Below are 14,109 nucleotides of genomic sequence, written 5' to 3'. Positions count from 1 at the left end.
ATTTTACGTCATTTAACTGTTGGTTAAGGTTAGGAATAAGGTTATGGTTAGGGATAAGGTTAGGTTTAGGGCTGGAATACATGGCTGGAACGTCTATTACCGCGGGACCGTCATTCCACTGGAATTCAGCCATAACCTGGCGTGGACCATAACAACACGGAAGGTCACCTTTCGCGTTCCTCAGGAACGCTGCGGGACGTGACAAAACGTCAGTATACTACGCCCCGGGAGTGAGAACGGGCTGTCCTACTGTTGTCAAGTGGTTGCTTATGGGGGTGTTGGGGGGTTGGGGTTTTGATTGTTGGGGTTTTCTATGTATTATTGTAAGGCCTTTACCTTACAGTATAAAGCGCTTTGATGCGACTGTTGTAATTTGGCACTATATAAATAAAACTGAATTAAATTGAATCAACCACTGGACAGTTGAAACTTGGACACAACTGAGTGTCCCAACAGGACAATGATCTCAAACAAATCTGCTCTAGGATTGGATAAAGTAGGTTAACATTAAGCTTCTGGAATGGCCTTCCTCAAGCTCCGACCTCAATCCTATTTCAGGTCCAGGGTTAAAAGCTGTGTAGGTGCCAGGAAACCGACTTATTTAAATATCCAGCCAGAATTATGCCAGAAGCCTATTGATGGTTGCCAAAAGCATCTGGTGGAGATATAACTTTCTAAGGGATATTTAAACAAGTTTTAGTTGTCATGTATGCATACATCTGAACCTGTATGAATAGTTTTGACCCTGTAAAGATTGGAGAAAATCCCAAATTATTCCAAACTTGACTGATTGGTAGACATCAAAGACACCAAATTTTAAAGATCTTAATAAATAATTGGTATGGTATATTTAATTTTTAAGTTTAAGTGTTGCTGATTCAGCTGTTGTTTATATATTAAACATGTTCACAGAGTGCTTGATTTGCTTTTCCCCCCTCAGTTACCATTTTGGCACTTATAATGTTCCTACTATTTTCACGTATTAACATTAATTTAACTTTATAAATTCTGGTCTCCATGATAGTCACACAGGATGATAAAGCAGGGCAGGTTTTAGGCAATCCTCCCTTATGATTGACAACTGCAGTGTCCCTCAGTTTCTCAGTCAGATCGACCTCCACTCATCGTGTCTAATTTGCAAATACCAAGACAGCCATAATTTTTTAGCTTGAGACTTGTAAATAGGACTTCACTAACCTGTGGGTGGCATCCATCTTTTATATACAGTCTGTGATGCTCCCTTTGTAACTTCACATTATCTCAGTGCATGCATACATAGCACCTACATATATATCTGTCACACATGAGTGGGTGAGTGGATAATCTTTTACTAAACAACTCTCTCCTGCGTGGCACTGCATCTAAAAATAAAAACATGCTATTTTTTTGAGGTCATGTATATTGTGTTGAGCGACATGCAGGGGAAAAACATGCATTAATACTACAAAAAAATGCATTCGCATACACATACAGTACTTGCATAGACACACATATACCTCCACGACCTTTAATTGGCCAAAATGTGTTGTATGTGCCAGAGAAAATAAAACACAATCGGGGGAATGCCTGGTTGCCATGGGAATGCTTTCTGGCAGGTAGTCAGCTTGGTGATGTTTATATGAGGAGGCTTGGATGGCAACAAGGAGAAAGTCTGTGTATCAACTCCGCGGGGGGTCGGGAGGATAATCAAAAACCGCAAAGATTCCTTTGTGTGTGTCCTTGTTAGTTAGGGCCACAGACTGGCTGCCTTCAACCTTTTTGTCAACAATCAAGAATTAATTGCTTACCTTTTAGTGATGTAGATAAAGCTACTAAGAAATGCCACTCTACTCAACAGTAGGAGACCTTGTGACATTAAAGTCTTACTAATTTGAATTTTGTGCAGATGTGCATGCCCAAATACCCGAGGCTCTTGATGTTTCTACGTGTCCAAACCTTGTTTACCTTGCACTGGGGCTTGGTAGAGCCCTCAGTTCATTCTCAACCTGAAACAACCTGCACTTTAGCTCCCTTTCCTCCAGCTGAGTGCCCCTAAAAACAAAAGGGTTGAAAACTCTAAATGAGCATTTAGAGCATTCTGAGACCTGAGATTATGGTTTACTTACACATAACCACACTTCATTATTCAAAACTTTGTTTTTCTGTGGCAACTCTGTAACAGTATCAAAACTAACGGAAAGGGTAATAGGTCTTCTTTTAGGTGTTTGCCCGATTGCAAATGCCAGATGTTCATATTTCATAAAGGTTTTCATAAAAAACATACTTCATTTGCAGATGGTAACAGTAATATTATTATTTTTAAGTGCACAGTAAAATTTAAAACTATACCCTTGCAACAATTCCCTGGCTCGTGTGCAGTGCCACTTTTCATGTAATACCACCTGCATTAGTGCACAAGGAACTGCAGAGAAGCCTGAAAATTGTGCCTAATATTTTCTGGGCGCATTTTTCAATGCCCGAGGAACAGGACTTAAAAAATTTCCATGCAGACAGCCAAAGGATTATCTAATCACAGATACATGCCTTTTAGAGATGCACCGTCTGCATAATTTCATCATCGCAATGGGTCAGTATGGAAATAAACTCCCAGGAACAAAGAGTACCACACAATAAGCCGGATACATTTATTCAAGTCAGCAAATAATTCAGTTCCTGAGGTAAACAAAAAGGCATAATGCGAAGATTATGCTGAAATCTGCTCAACTGTTGACAGTGTATACAGGCAAGGGAATCTAAGCCAAGATCCTAACAGCCTTTTCAAATCACCTCTGATGATTTCAGAATGAAATTTATTGTTTAACTGATCAAACACTTTGTGCACTTTACATTTTCAGGAGACATTATTATGCCTTCATGTCTTCCCAGGACATTGACAACTTTAAGCTCTGCTAAATGAATCTGCCAGATTCCGGTGGGGAGGGAAAGAAAAACATAAGAGGCATGACAAGACTGACTTGATAGGATTAAATATTTTATGGGGATTATTTATCTCACATAGTCTAGGTTGAGATCTAGCTAACCTGCTATAACACACCCATTACACATTCGCCCCGAGGACAAATGCCGTTCTCGTTCTCTCATTCTCGATAAAACGTGAATCTCCTTGATTGGGGAACATTCTTCAAGTCTTGTTAATGCGCAGCCACTCAAACACCCATGCAGCGCTGCGCTTCAGCATGTGAGTGACCTGAAATAACTTATGATCCTGTAGGAATGAATGGTAGTTTGCGAGATGATTCAACTGCAGTGGATGGCAATAAAGAATAAAAAGATGACAGCAAAGATGTCTCAGTTGTTAGCAGCGTTGATTCACAACACTGAGGTTCTGGGTTGCAAACCTCTGCCTGTGGAAGCTGTTGTATTGAGTTTGAATGCTCTCACGGTATTCCTGTGGGTTTCCTTTAGGTGCCTCAGCTTTCTTCCACAGTCTGCAGACATGCAGGCCCGGTGAACTGGAAACTGTAAAGTGCCCACAGGTGTGAATGTGTTTATCCATGTTGTAGTCTGACCTGTCCGGTATGTTTCTTTGTGCAAGCTGTGGCACGCTTCAGCGCCCCAAATACAGAGTACATCTGAATAGGAATTGGATAGAGAGGATGAATAGGTGGACGCTGTTATTATGAGACACAAAATACATTAGATGAAACTAAACCTGATCACAATAAGACATGTCAACTGGTATGTGTCTGTTACTGCTGGATGTTACGGTATTTCCAAAGAGTCCATCGGCACAGTATCTTTCAACTCTGTCAATGAAAACCACTTTTGCAACAACAAATGTGCTAATTTAACACAAAAGCGTGGCCTTGAATTCTCACTACATACTTAGAGACATAGACAGCTTGCATTTGCTTTGTAGCATCTACTCTGTCCTTCAATTTGATGTACATATATTGTTTGCTGAGCATTTTCTCAAAGGCATGTTTACCAAATGAGATGATGAGCGTAGTAACTGTGACATGAAGGTGGCTTTTAGTTCTGACAGGAGCCAGATGCATAAAAGTTTATGCAGATTTACGAGTGAATCTGTATTCCTCTACTCATATTTGTAAAGCCGTGCCTACGCATGGTGCTCTTTTATAAATCTCAATCAAAGCGAAACTTTACACATGTGCATGATTTCCACTTAGAGCTTCCATAATGAATGGATGTAAATCCTCCCTTATTTGCATATAAATCCAGCAGTGATTAGACATGACAATGAAAAAAAAAAAAAACACACAGCAAAGAAGAAGTGCAATTTCCCCAAATCTGAGACTGAGACACTAATATGAGTAGTGGAGTAATTAAAATGTGTATTTGGTGATCTCAGTTCTGGAATCACGAACATAAGAGAAACTAGTGATGGGAGAAAAAAAGCTTTCACCTCTGGAAGTTCAGGGCAGAGGATCCTGGCAGAAGTAAAAACAAAAAGAGACAGAAAAAAAACCTGGAGACTGCAAACAAGAGGCAACAAGTACATCAGATCACAGGAGGAAAGCAGGCCATCATATACAGCTAGCACCCACAATTATTACACCGAAAACAATAACAATAATAAGAGGAAGATGATGAAGAAGAGAAAGAACAAGCAGAACATGGAAAGGAGGTCTGATCAAGTTTAGCATACATAACAATGTGCAGTGAAATTTGTAAATGGTACATATACAGTTACTGTAGGTCCATAAGTATTTGGACATTGTTTCAGCGTTTGCTTCTGTACACCATCACAGTGACTCTTTGAAGATCTGACAGAACATCTTCAGGGAGATAAAAGATCTAGAACTGAAATCTACTCCTGATTTTTTTTTTTACCTCCTTAATTTGTAATGAAATAAACAGGAAACAGGTCTCATCTGGCCATAAAACTGCTTGTCAGTCAACCACCCAACTACATAGGCGATTGTCTATTAAAATGGCAGTAATTCCTAAACAATATTAATGGGACACTTTTGTTAAATCCCTTGAACTAAAGCTTAAAGTCTGCACTTCAATCACACACTGACTGGTTGATTTAAAATCCACTGTGGCGGTGTGCAGAGGCTAAGTTATTGATGATGCGTTTATGAGCTGGAAACATATATATTGATAACAGGGAACGCAAGCTCAGCCAAATTGGCTGTTTTTCTTCACTTCTGTCTCGGTTCATTTTTCATCTTCTCTCCATTCTGTCGGGCTTGCCTCACGGTGGTCTGTCACGGTCTGAAGTACGAACACGGTCCACACATTCTTCCTTTACAAATACCAGTTTGTGCATGGGAAGAGGTGTGTGTATTTTTGTGCACACAGTGTGTCTTTTTAAAAAAATCCACAAATGACCCGAACAGCTACTATGAATATGTTTGTCTTTAATTACTCCTAGCCAACTAGGAGTCAACTAGGAATATTCTCAGAGAACAGCGCTGTTTCGAAGCTTCGTTACATGGAGTTTATTTTCATTTGCATTCCCTTTGTTGTGTGTGAACTGGGAATGCAGCAGCATTTACACTGCGTTATCAGCGAGCCAACCATGAGCACATGTCCTGGGTGAGTGATTCTGTACTTCACGGTTGCATGTCCACACAATTCTCTAAGCCGTTCTGCACATAATACCCCGAAATTCATTTCACATGTTAACACCAGGTGTAAAGCTGGCTTCAGTCTGCCTGAAGCACTGCTAAAGCTTCAATATATTCAAATTACATTATGTACATATTGATTAAATTAATGTGTTTTAATAAGTAGCTCTGTGTCCTTCTACTCACTTAGAATAGCCGATTGAGTAAATAAAAAAATATATCCTTAGTCCTGTATTTAATCATATCTACACAGGCCAGGTAACTATAACGCATGTGCTCATGAAGAGACTCATAAGCAAAGCTACAAATATGAATAAATAAATAAATCCACATAGGAAAATTAAATGATTGTGTAAAAGATGTCCCGGTATCAACCTCAGGTAATCTTAATACTCTCAGTCTCTGTGTGGGATGCGAGCGAAAAGCTCCCTGCAAAACAAACCTGAGCGCGCGTCAGTAAAAAATAATAAATGCATTAAGTATTGCACGGCTGAGTTAACAAAATAATTGTGTGCCAGTACATGTGCGATCCGACACAGCGATGAACGAAATACATGATTTGAAAATTTGCACATACAGGGGTACGCGATCTAAAACAAGCTCCAAATGTTCTGCTTCAGTGACTCTAAATAATACATGTAAAAGCACTGATTCAGAGCCAATCGCAGCACAGGTGAAGCTGTGAAGAGACACATATATTTCCTCTTATTCCTCCCGCTTATAAATGAGCCAGGGGATTGGTGGTGGATTAGTGCTTGTTTACACAAGGATAATAATGTCGGATAATAAAAGTGTGTATGTTAATATTCTTGTCCAATTATTTTTTTTTAGGTGGTGGACCAATGTTCAAGTAGATTATAAATGTGAACCGTAACCAGAGAGGATCACCGCCACTCTGTGATTTGCAAAGGAACAGAAAATCTGTTTGTTTTAATGAGTCTTGAGCGTGAGCTCATTTCAGCCCATCCCAGCCTGCTGCAGGTTCAGATCTGGTAGAGGCTCTGTTTATTCGTGTGGCTCTCCTGGCTCTCAGTGACACCAGGTTCAGTAGTCTTTCTAACTCATCCCCAGAACCTGCCAGACTATTAGAGCCAAGCCCTCCATGGTCTTCCCGTGATCCCCTCCATTCCTCTGTCTGTAAGTCCCAGGCCCTGAGGGGGGGCATAAGTTGAGCTGGGTGCAGGTTTAGCCCTGGGGGACTGGACGGATATCCTTCATAGGCTCGCCGAGTTGGGGGTAGAGTATCATAAAGGCTCTCTGTGTCTTCATTTTGTTCTGGATCATGGCTGGACTCTTGGTACTCTTCATACACGGGCGAGGAGCTGTCGTCACAGCTGTCTTGGTCCTGCAGCTGCTGATCTCCGTGGTCCTGGTGTCCCTCCATGTCCTTGGTCCTAATGTTTATATTCCTTCCTTCCTCCTTGTACCTTCTCTTTTCTTTTCTGTCCGGGGTGTGTTTTCTTTCCCACTCTCCAGACTGATTCCTCTCCCACTGAAAGGTCCTCCTCCCAGTTTCCTGTGTCCTCTCACGGCTTTTGTCCGCGCTGTAGCCCATCACCCTGTAGTCCAGCTGCAGAGAGCGCGTGCTGCCTCCGCGTCTGATGTTCTGCTGGGTGTCATTAAGCTCATAATGGGATCCTACCTCAGGTGGACGCAGACGTGATGGCGACACCCAGCTTGAAGTCTGACAGGAAGACTCCCAGCGGTATGCTGAAAATACAGTTTGGCATAGTTTCAGTAATAAACAGCATGGATTTAAGGACAATCTAAGAAAGGAATGGAACTTAACATGGTGTAATAGCAACATATGTCTTTTTCCATGAAAAAATCTTTGCTCCTAAATCACTGGAAGCATATAGTTTTACTGTAGTGTGCATTAGGGCGCACTACACTGGTGGTCCCACCGGTGGGACACAGATCTACTACAGTAAAATATGATTTATGTAGGAAAAGCACAGCGATGCTATCACGCTGACCTCATTCAGCTTGTATCATTTATTGTTGCTATTAACTGATAAAAAATCTGGAGCATGAACTTTTTTCAGCTGTTGCATACCGGAACAAGTTAAAGAACCACAGTGTTACAGCACAGTGTGATGAAGACTCAGATCTAATCAGTCTAATAGGATCAGCCGGCGAAAGGTGTCCATCGGTAAATAAACTCCTCGTCTAAAACAGCAGTATCGCTGCAATCTTATCTCCAGCAGGTACAGAGTGGTGACACCAGTAACTACACTTCTGTGCATCTGTTATAGGAGGACTGTTGTGATTCTCACAGCTGCACACACATTTCATTTTCACTTACGGTTCTACCGCTGCCCTTGTAAAAACATAAAAACATAAGACAAATAAAATAAATAAATAAAATGAATGAAAAAAGCTTCCTCAAGGCGTAAAACCCCCAACATCTGGAAAAAATTAGCCAATTTTATTATCAATTTTGAACCCATTTACGAATAGCTTGCATATTATCTGGCTTGTCGTGTTTATTTTGTTTCTCCCCTTAAATTGTCCCCATGCTTATTATCTCTTCCTTTGATTGGGTTTATTTTGGCACAAGAAATGAAGCACGCATGATAGTGTGTGCATGTGTGCGCTGCATGTTTGAGAGGTTCTGGTGTAGCAGGAGGCACAAAGTGCCTTTACATCGCCGTGGGGCTTTCTGTTTGTACCGTGGGATTTCTCCAGCGTGTTTGCTTTGTGTGATCGCTCCAGTTCTCATTTACTTTTTTATTAATGTTCAAATAAAATTAGTCGACATTTTATTTATTTATTTATTTTAGATTTCAGTTCATGCTGCTAAATGGACTGACACAGAACTCCACGCTAATCCACAACTTCCTACAAACTACAGCATGCAGGTTGCATAATTCATGGTTAGGTTAATGAGCTGTGAGGGGAAAAAATATCATATTGATGAAGTGAGAGGAGGCAGAGGGGTCACCCTGTGTGTGGGACAGAGAGTACACTTAATTACTGTGCTTGTGCCAGCCACTACTATATAATTGATGACACATGTGTGGACACAGATATCTAACGGACTGCCATGCCAACGAGATCTTACTGCCATGCCATGCTTGCCTGAAATATCTGTCTCTGGTTAAAAAATGTTCTAACGAAGGGTTAAGGGAGGGGGGGAAAAAAAGAATGTTCTTACAATCCACAATGTACTCTTTGATGAACTCTACGCAAATCTCATCTTTGCTCTGCAGGTGACGACTTGCTGTCAGTAAAATGGGAAACAAAACAAATATCTCATGGGACGGCGAACCTTTGATGATGAAATTCTCGGTGAATGCAAAAGGAGACGGCGAATTATGACACAGAAGAAAGCACGCTTCGACAACAAGAGAGGGAAGCTGGCAGAGAGCCATTTAGCACGCCGCTTACACCCACAAACACAATTCATAATAGATAATACATGCACACAATCATGCTGCAACTGTATACAAAAACACAAAATGGAAAAATACCATGATATATCAGATTCACTTTTTTCACATTTCTTCTTGCTGTGCTTGAAAATAAACTTGTGAGATTGAAAACTTTATTAAAAAAATGTTTTGTGCAAAACAGAAAATTCTGAATCCAAAGGATGTCTTCAAAAAAACCCACTGGACAAACATCATTTAATTCTCTTTGTCTGAAATGAAGCTGCTTGTGCTTCAGTAGGCTGGCAGTGACTGAGGCATAAACACACTCTTGCTCTGGGTTGGAAACGAAATGCTTTGTAGACCTAGTAAATTACATGCAACCGAGAACAAACAGACTTGGTAACTATGAGCCAATTAATATTGATTGCAAGAGTGTAGCACAAGCAACTGACAGCGGAGCAGGGATCTTAAAGGATAGGTGCAACCGGATCGTGACGGCCCCGGTGTTTGTTTAAGGAAAGCCATGCATTCGCTAAGAGCAGAAAGTCAGTGTTCAGACTGTAGATGATTCCCCCCCAAAAAAATGTTGAAAAAGAAAGTGTTTGAAGCTGCCTTCTCCTCTGCTGTTCTGGGCGGATGTGAGGCTTGGCTCAAAGTGCCCCTAATCCTCTGAGACCCTCTGCAAGGCCGGGGTGAAAGCTTTGCTTTGCTTGGAGCTAGGACTGCTGCGCCCAATTTAGCAGTCATCATAATTCAAAATTTCTTAATTAACTATGAAGCAGAATACGTTTTAAAAGTATCTCTGGACATAATATTTTTATTTCATCAAAGAGCTGCCTGAATGTTGTACCTGAAAGCCCTACACTGTTTGCTACACACAGGGCAACAGAAACTGACTCAGATTCCAGTTATTATTCCCGACCTCCAAGGTCAGAAAACATAATCGGAAACTGGAAGCCTGCATTGACATTCAAAGAGTGGATAGAGTCGGCATAAATAGAAATAGTAATCTGTACTATTGAGCTATGATGAAAATATTCAGAGAAAATAATGCAAAGGATCCAAAAGGTCAGGTTGTGGGTTCTCACCCCTGACAAATAAAGTCAAAGAAATGGCAAATTAATAAGATGTTTTTGCATTGCTTTGCATCTCACTCACCAGGGCTGCTACGCCGCTGTTCTTTGTCCATGTTTGACACTACAAAGGGAGAGAGGAAGGGAAAGTCAGAGACAGAGCGAGACAAACAACCCAGAAACCAAAGGGGAAAAACTGAAACACAGAGAAATCCGGTGTCAGAAACTGACAACAAATATTAGAAATCTAAGCAGGATGTTTAATTCGTAATAAGAACGGGGACTGAACGGCAGAGGCTCAGCTGCATTCAGTAAATTCTATCTTTTTGCTCCGCCGCTGAACAAATATGTTGGCGTCAGAAAGACAGACACAAAGAAGACAGGGGAGTTAACAGAGGATTTTCCTTCATACCTTCACTTTCAATGTTATCAACAGTATCATTGACGAGACGTATCACTGTCACTATGGAGGCTAGGCAGGAGACAGAAAGAGAGAAGAAGAAATGGAAATAATCTCAGTGCATTCATGAACAGGGCAAGGTTTTATACAGTGGAGGTGACTGAGATGTGTTGAGAACATGGAGGAAGCACGTTGCAAACATGTCTATATACATGTGGTGTGTGTGCGTGCGCGTGTGTGTGTGTGGGTGTCCTGTAAGAAAGCGAGAGATACGTGAGGACTCTTTGCAGCTACACTAATTAGACAGGAAATAAAGCACTGACATAGATTTCCTATGTAAAGAACACAACCACACACACACACACACACGTGCACACACACACATCAGCATCATTACGGTGCTTGACTTCCACCCTCTTATAGTTAGCCAGTGGAAAATCAATGCTATCGAGTTATCTGGGAATTGTAGCTTTGAAAAAAAGATGCACAGGCAACCTGTGCGTATTGGTTGCATGAAAGCATTTCCACTTCTCTAATATCACCCTGCTTTTCAATAATTACTACAGGCCCAGCATTTGATTTTACACTAACCTTCATTTAACCAGGCAATTCATTAGGAACTAATTCCTATTCACAGTGACAGCCCTGCGAAAGGCGAACCCTCTCAAGGGAACTAAGAAAGAAATGTCAGATGCTTAAAAGACGGCGGCACACATTCAGAAACCATTTAAAACACTCCCTGCTTGAATACAGTCACAAGAAGTAATAACACGTGGCAGCAAGCAACACATAATTGGCAGTCTATCTAACGGACAACAGCATCAGGCAACCAAGAGCAAAGCAAGAACAGCACGCACAAACAGCGAGCAAAGACAACAGCAGCAGCAAGACAACAAGGTTAGAAGGATATGCATGCAGAACATGAGGCAGCGGACAGACTGAAGATGGAAGACACTGGTAAACCGAGAAACAATTACATGTTTCAGTGAGAATGTCTGACAAATCTGTCCACTTTTCTGTTTTTTTCTTCAGAAAGTTCCAGGCTTTAGTTGAAGGAGTTTAAAATGATGGTGGGCCAAAGAAGGTACTGGTTTGGGGAACATTACCTACAAACGTCTGGCAATTAAAATGTGCTTTAGTTAATTTGAGTATCAGAGTCTTACCGTTGTCATCGAAGGACTCTGAAGTGTAGGAGCTAAGTGAGTGCTCCTCGGAGGTGGAGTCTGAGAGACACCCCAGCCCGTCCGCCAGCTCTGACACGTCTAATGTAAAAACACAAAACAACACTCATTCACATCAGCAACTTTCACTCATGGAAAATTAAATGTAGGTTCAGAATTGAAAGACGTGTTCAGATATCCGAATCGTTCAGATCTGAAAAGCTCAATAACGCTCGTGCTGTATTTACATTTAAAAGTGTAATGTAAATAATAAGAAGCTTCTAAAGTCTGAGCTAAAATAACCTCGCATCAGCTTTGAGTTGGATTTCTAAGCAGGGTGAAAAGAAGAAAGGATCAGAGTGACCGAAAACTCTCTACTTTGTTCATTCAGTGCACTCATGGGGAAAAAAATGTGTCCACAGATCCATCACTCCACCTGTCCATTCATTTTCTTTCTAGCTGGCTGTGTTCAGTTAGAAGAGAGAGGCTAAATCTGCTATTCATCTACTTTTGACTCAGATAGAGCATATTTTAAAAACATATTTGACCTGCAGAATGATTTTTTCCCATAAAGGCTTCCTCGCTGCTTTGATGTACAGCATTTTCCACAAATCCCAGTACACATACTGCAAATCCAGGTCTGCCCATTTAGTGCTGTCAGCACTAACTGGGGGTATCATGGAGGGGGTGAAGACCACCGAGTTACTGGTGGTTATGTAACTGCTGAATAACTGCTTAAAAAAAAAAGCAAAATAGAGCAAATTGCATGACAACGTCACTGCGCTACAGGCTAGGGTGGCAAGTAGGTTTGTGGTTTGGGTCAAGCTTTTCATACTGTGGTAATCAAAGGTCTTCTTTTGTGTTACAACCCTGCAATTTTGTCTGTGCACACAAATCAAATTAAATTTTATTTGGAGAAATCTACCAGGCCTAATATCTCCAGTTTTCCTTAATAACCTTTACGCCTGCAGAGGCATCATTTCAAATAAACTGGTGCTTACAAGTCAGTGTGGTCTTTTTTTGTGCCTTTGCCGAGCTGTTATTTGAAGGTTTGTTTCCTTCAAATCACTCCAAGTGTCCTCTGAGTGATTGTCAAACAACTGCCCGGAGGTCCGTAGCAGGTACTTATGACTTCAGATAAGCTGTAAAGACTGTTTACAACACAGCCAGAGGCAGGTGAATTTCTCTACCAGGTGCCCCTTATGTAGAAGAAATGACGCCTTTTTTTTTCTTCATTTTTGCTCAAATTGGGAAAGAAATACAGGGGACCAGCAGAGTGGAAAGGCTGAGCTGTGAGATCAGTTGTTTTTGCAAAATAAAACTGCACGCAAAGAGGCAGTTTTGCTGATGTGATTAAAAGTAACTTTTTAGCAAACTTTTGGGAAAACTAAATAGGCTTTTATTTAGTAGATGGAACAAACAGAGAGAAAAAAAAGAGAGAAATAGAAAACAGAAAGCTATTTAAATCCATTTCACTGCCTTGCTGCTATGTAGCGATGGATCTTAATGTGAGAATCATTGATTGGCAATAAATGGTCTGGGTTCTGAATATTTCCTCATGAGCATCTGTTCAGATGAATTCTTCTCCAGATGCTTGTATTGAGTCACAGTAAACAAAGATGCACTAACAAATTATACGGCATCAAGTCAAAAAAGTAAATCAAAAGTCTTTTTATTCATCTCATTTTGGAGCAAAGATGCCAGTGTCACATTAACGCAACGTCTCAAGAAAAATACATTTTTCAAGAAGACTATACAAATATTTTATGTCATGCATTTGCTTCCAGCAGTTCCAGCTGTACCTTAATACATCCTAGCACACAGTTGTTCCTGTTCCCTTTTTTTCAAAGGGGGAGGGGGGGGGGGGGGGGGGTAAATTCATAATAACAACAGAGATTTTGTGATAGCGTTTTGAATCTCACACCTCTACACAACAGCTTACCCTTGTCTGACAGATGTGACAGAATTTCAAATCTTCAAAAATCTTGTTTTTCACTTCACGTTTGGTAAGCAAGCATTCAGGGCTCGGCCCATCTTGTGACCAAATCCGTACTCTGCAACCGTGTCCGCGAGGGCCGGGATGTCTGGAAATCAACCTCAGCTTTCTGAGCTCAAGCTACGTGGTCATGGTTCAATGCATATGGAAGAAGCGAAATGCTCCTGTGGGAATGTGATCAGTAAGGCAGTACCATCAATCAAACTAAACAAGAAAGACAGTGCAGCAGCCACAGGTCTAATTCAGGATGCAGGCAAGGGGACACTTAATATAATCAGGTTTTGGAAAAAGCAAAAAATTTTTACCCTTTCTTTCTGTTTTTTTCCTTACAAGTTCCTATAATTAAGACCCACCCAAACTATTTTCTTTGCCGAGCCAGTTCAGTAAAATATAATGTTACGCTGATTTAAGTGATACGGTCTACAATTTGTCTCCCTTCTTATTTAATGTTTTTTTCCAGACAAGTTTTCAGCATTTCAGTTTGAAACACTAACAACTACCAAGCCAAACAGATCCAATCCAACAGTTTCAACTCAAAATCATTTTCAGCAAAATCAAACATAAATGTC

General features: G+C 40.8%; 1 protein-coding gene across 2 annotated transcripts in view; it reads right to left on the bottom strand.

Moving 5' to 3' along the window:
* Positions 1-2,610: 2,610 nt before the first annotated feature.
* LOC134637718 (protocadherin Fat 3) overlaps positions 2,611-14,109 on the bottom strand; it is a 68,300-nt gene continuing 56,801 nt past the window's right edge. Inside the window, exons 49-53 of one of the 2 annotated variants that reach the window (XM_063488220.1) lie at positions 11,548-11,646; positions 10,397-10,456; positions 10,070-10,108; positions 8,695-8,760; positions 2,611-7,247 (exon numbers count right to left, since the gene is read on the bottom strand). In XM_063488220.1, the coding sequence (XP_063344290.1) occupies positions 6,490-7,247; positions 8,695-8,760; positions 10,070-10,108; positions 10,397-10,456; positions 11,548-11,646 (1,022 nt within the window). In that variant the 3' untranslated portion in view covers positions 2,611-6,489. The remainder of the gene's footprint in view (positions 7,248-8,694; positions 8,761-10,069; positions 10,109-10,396; positions 10,457-11,547; positions 11,647-14,109) is intronic. The other variant, XM_063488221.1, reaches the window with a different exon arrangement.

Source organism: Pelmatolapia mariae, linkage group LG10_11 (genome assembly GCF_036321145.2).
Source record: "Pelmatolapia mariae isolate MD_Pm_ZW linkage group LG10_11, Pm_UMD_F_2, whole genome shotgun sequence".
NCBI classification, from domain to species: Eukaryota; Metazoa; Chordata; class Actinopteri; order Cichliformes; family Cichlidae; genus Pelmatolapia; species Pelmatolapia mariae.
The sequence above is the reverse complement of the archived record's forward strand: the minus strand, read 5'-3'. Positions and strand labels throughout refer to the sequence as shown.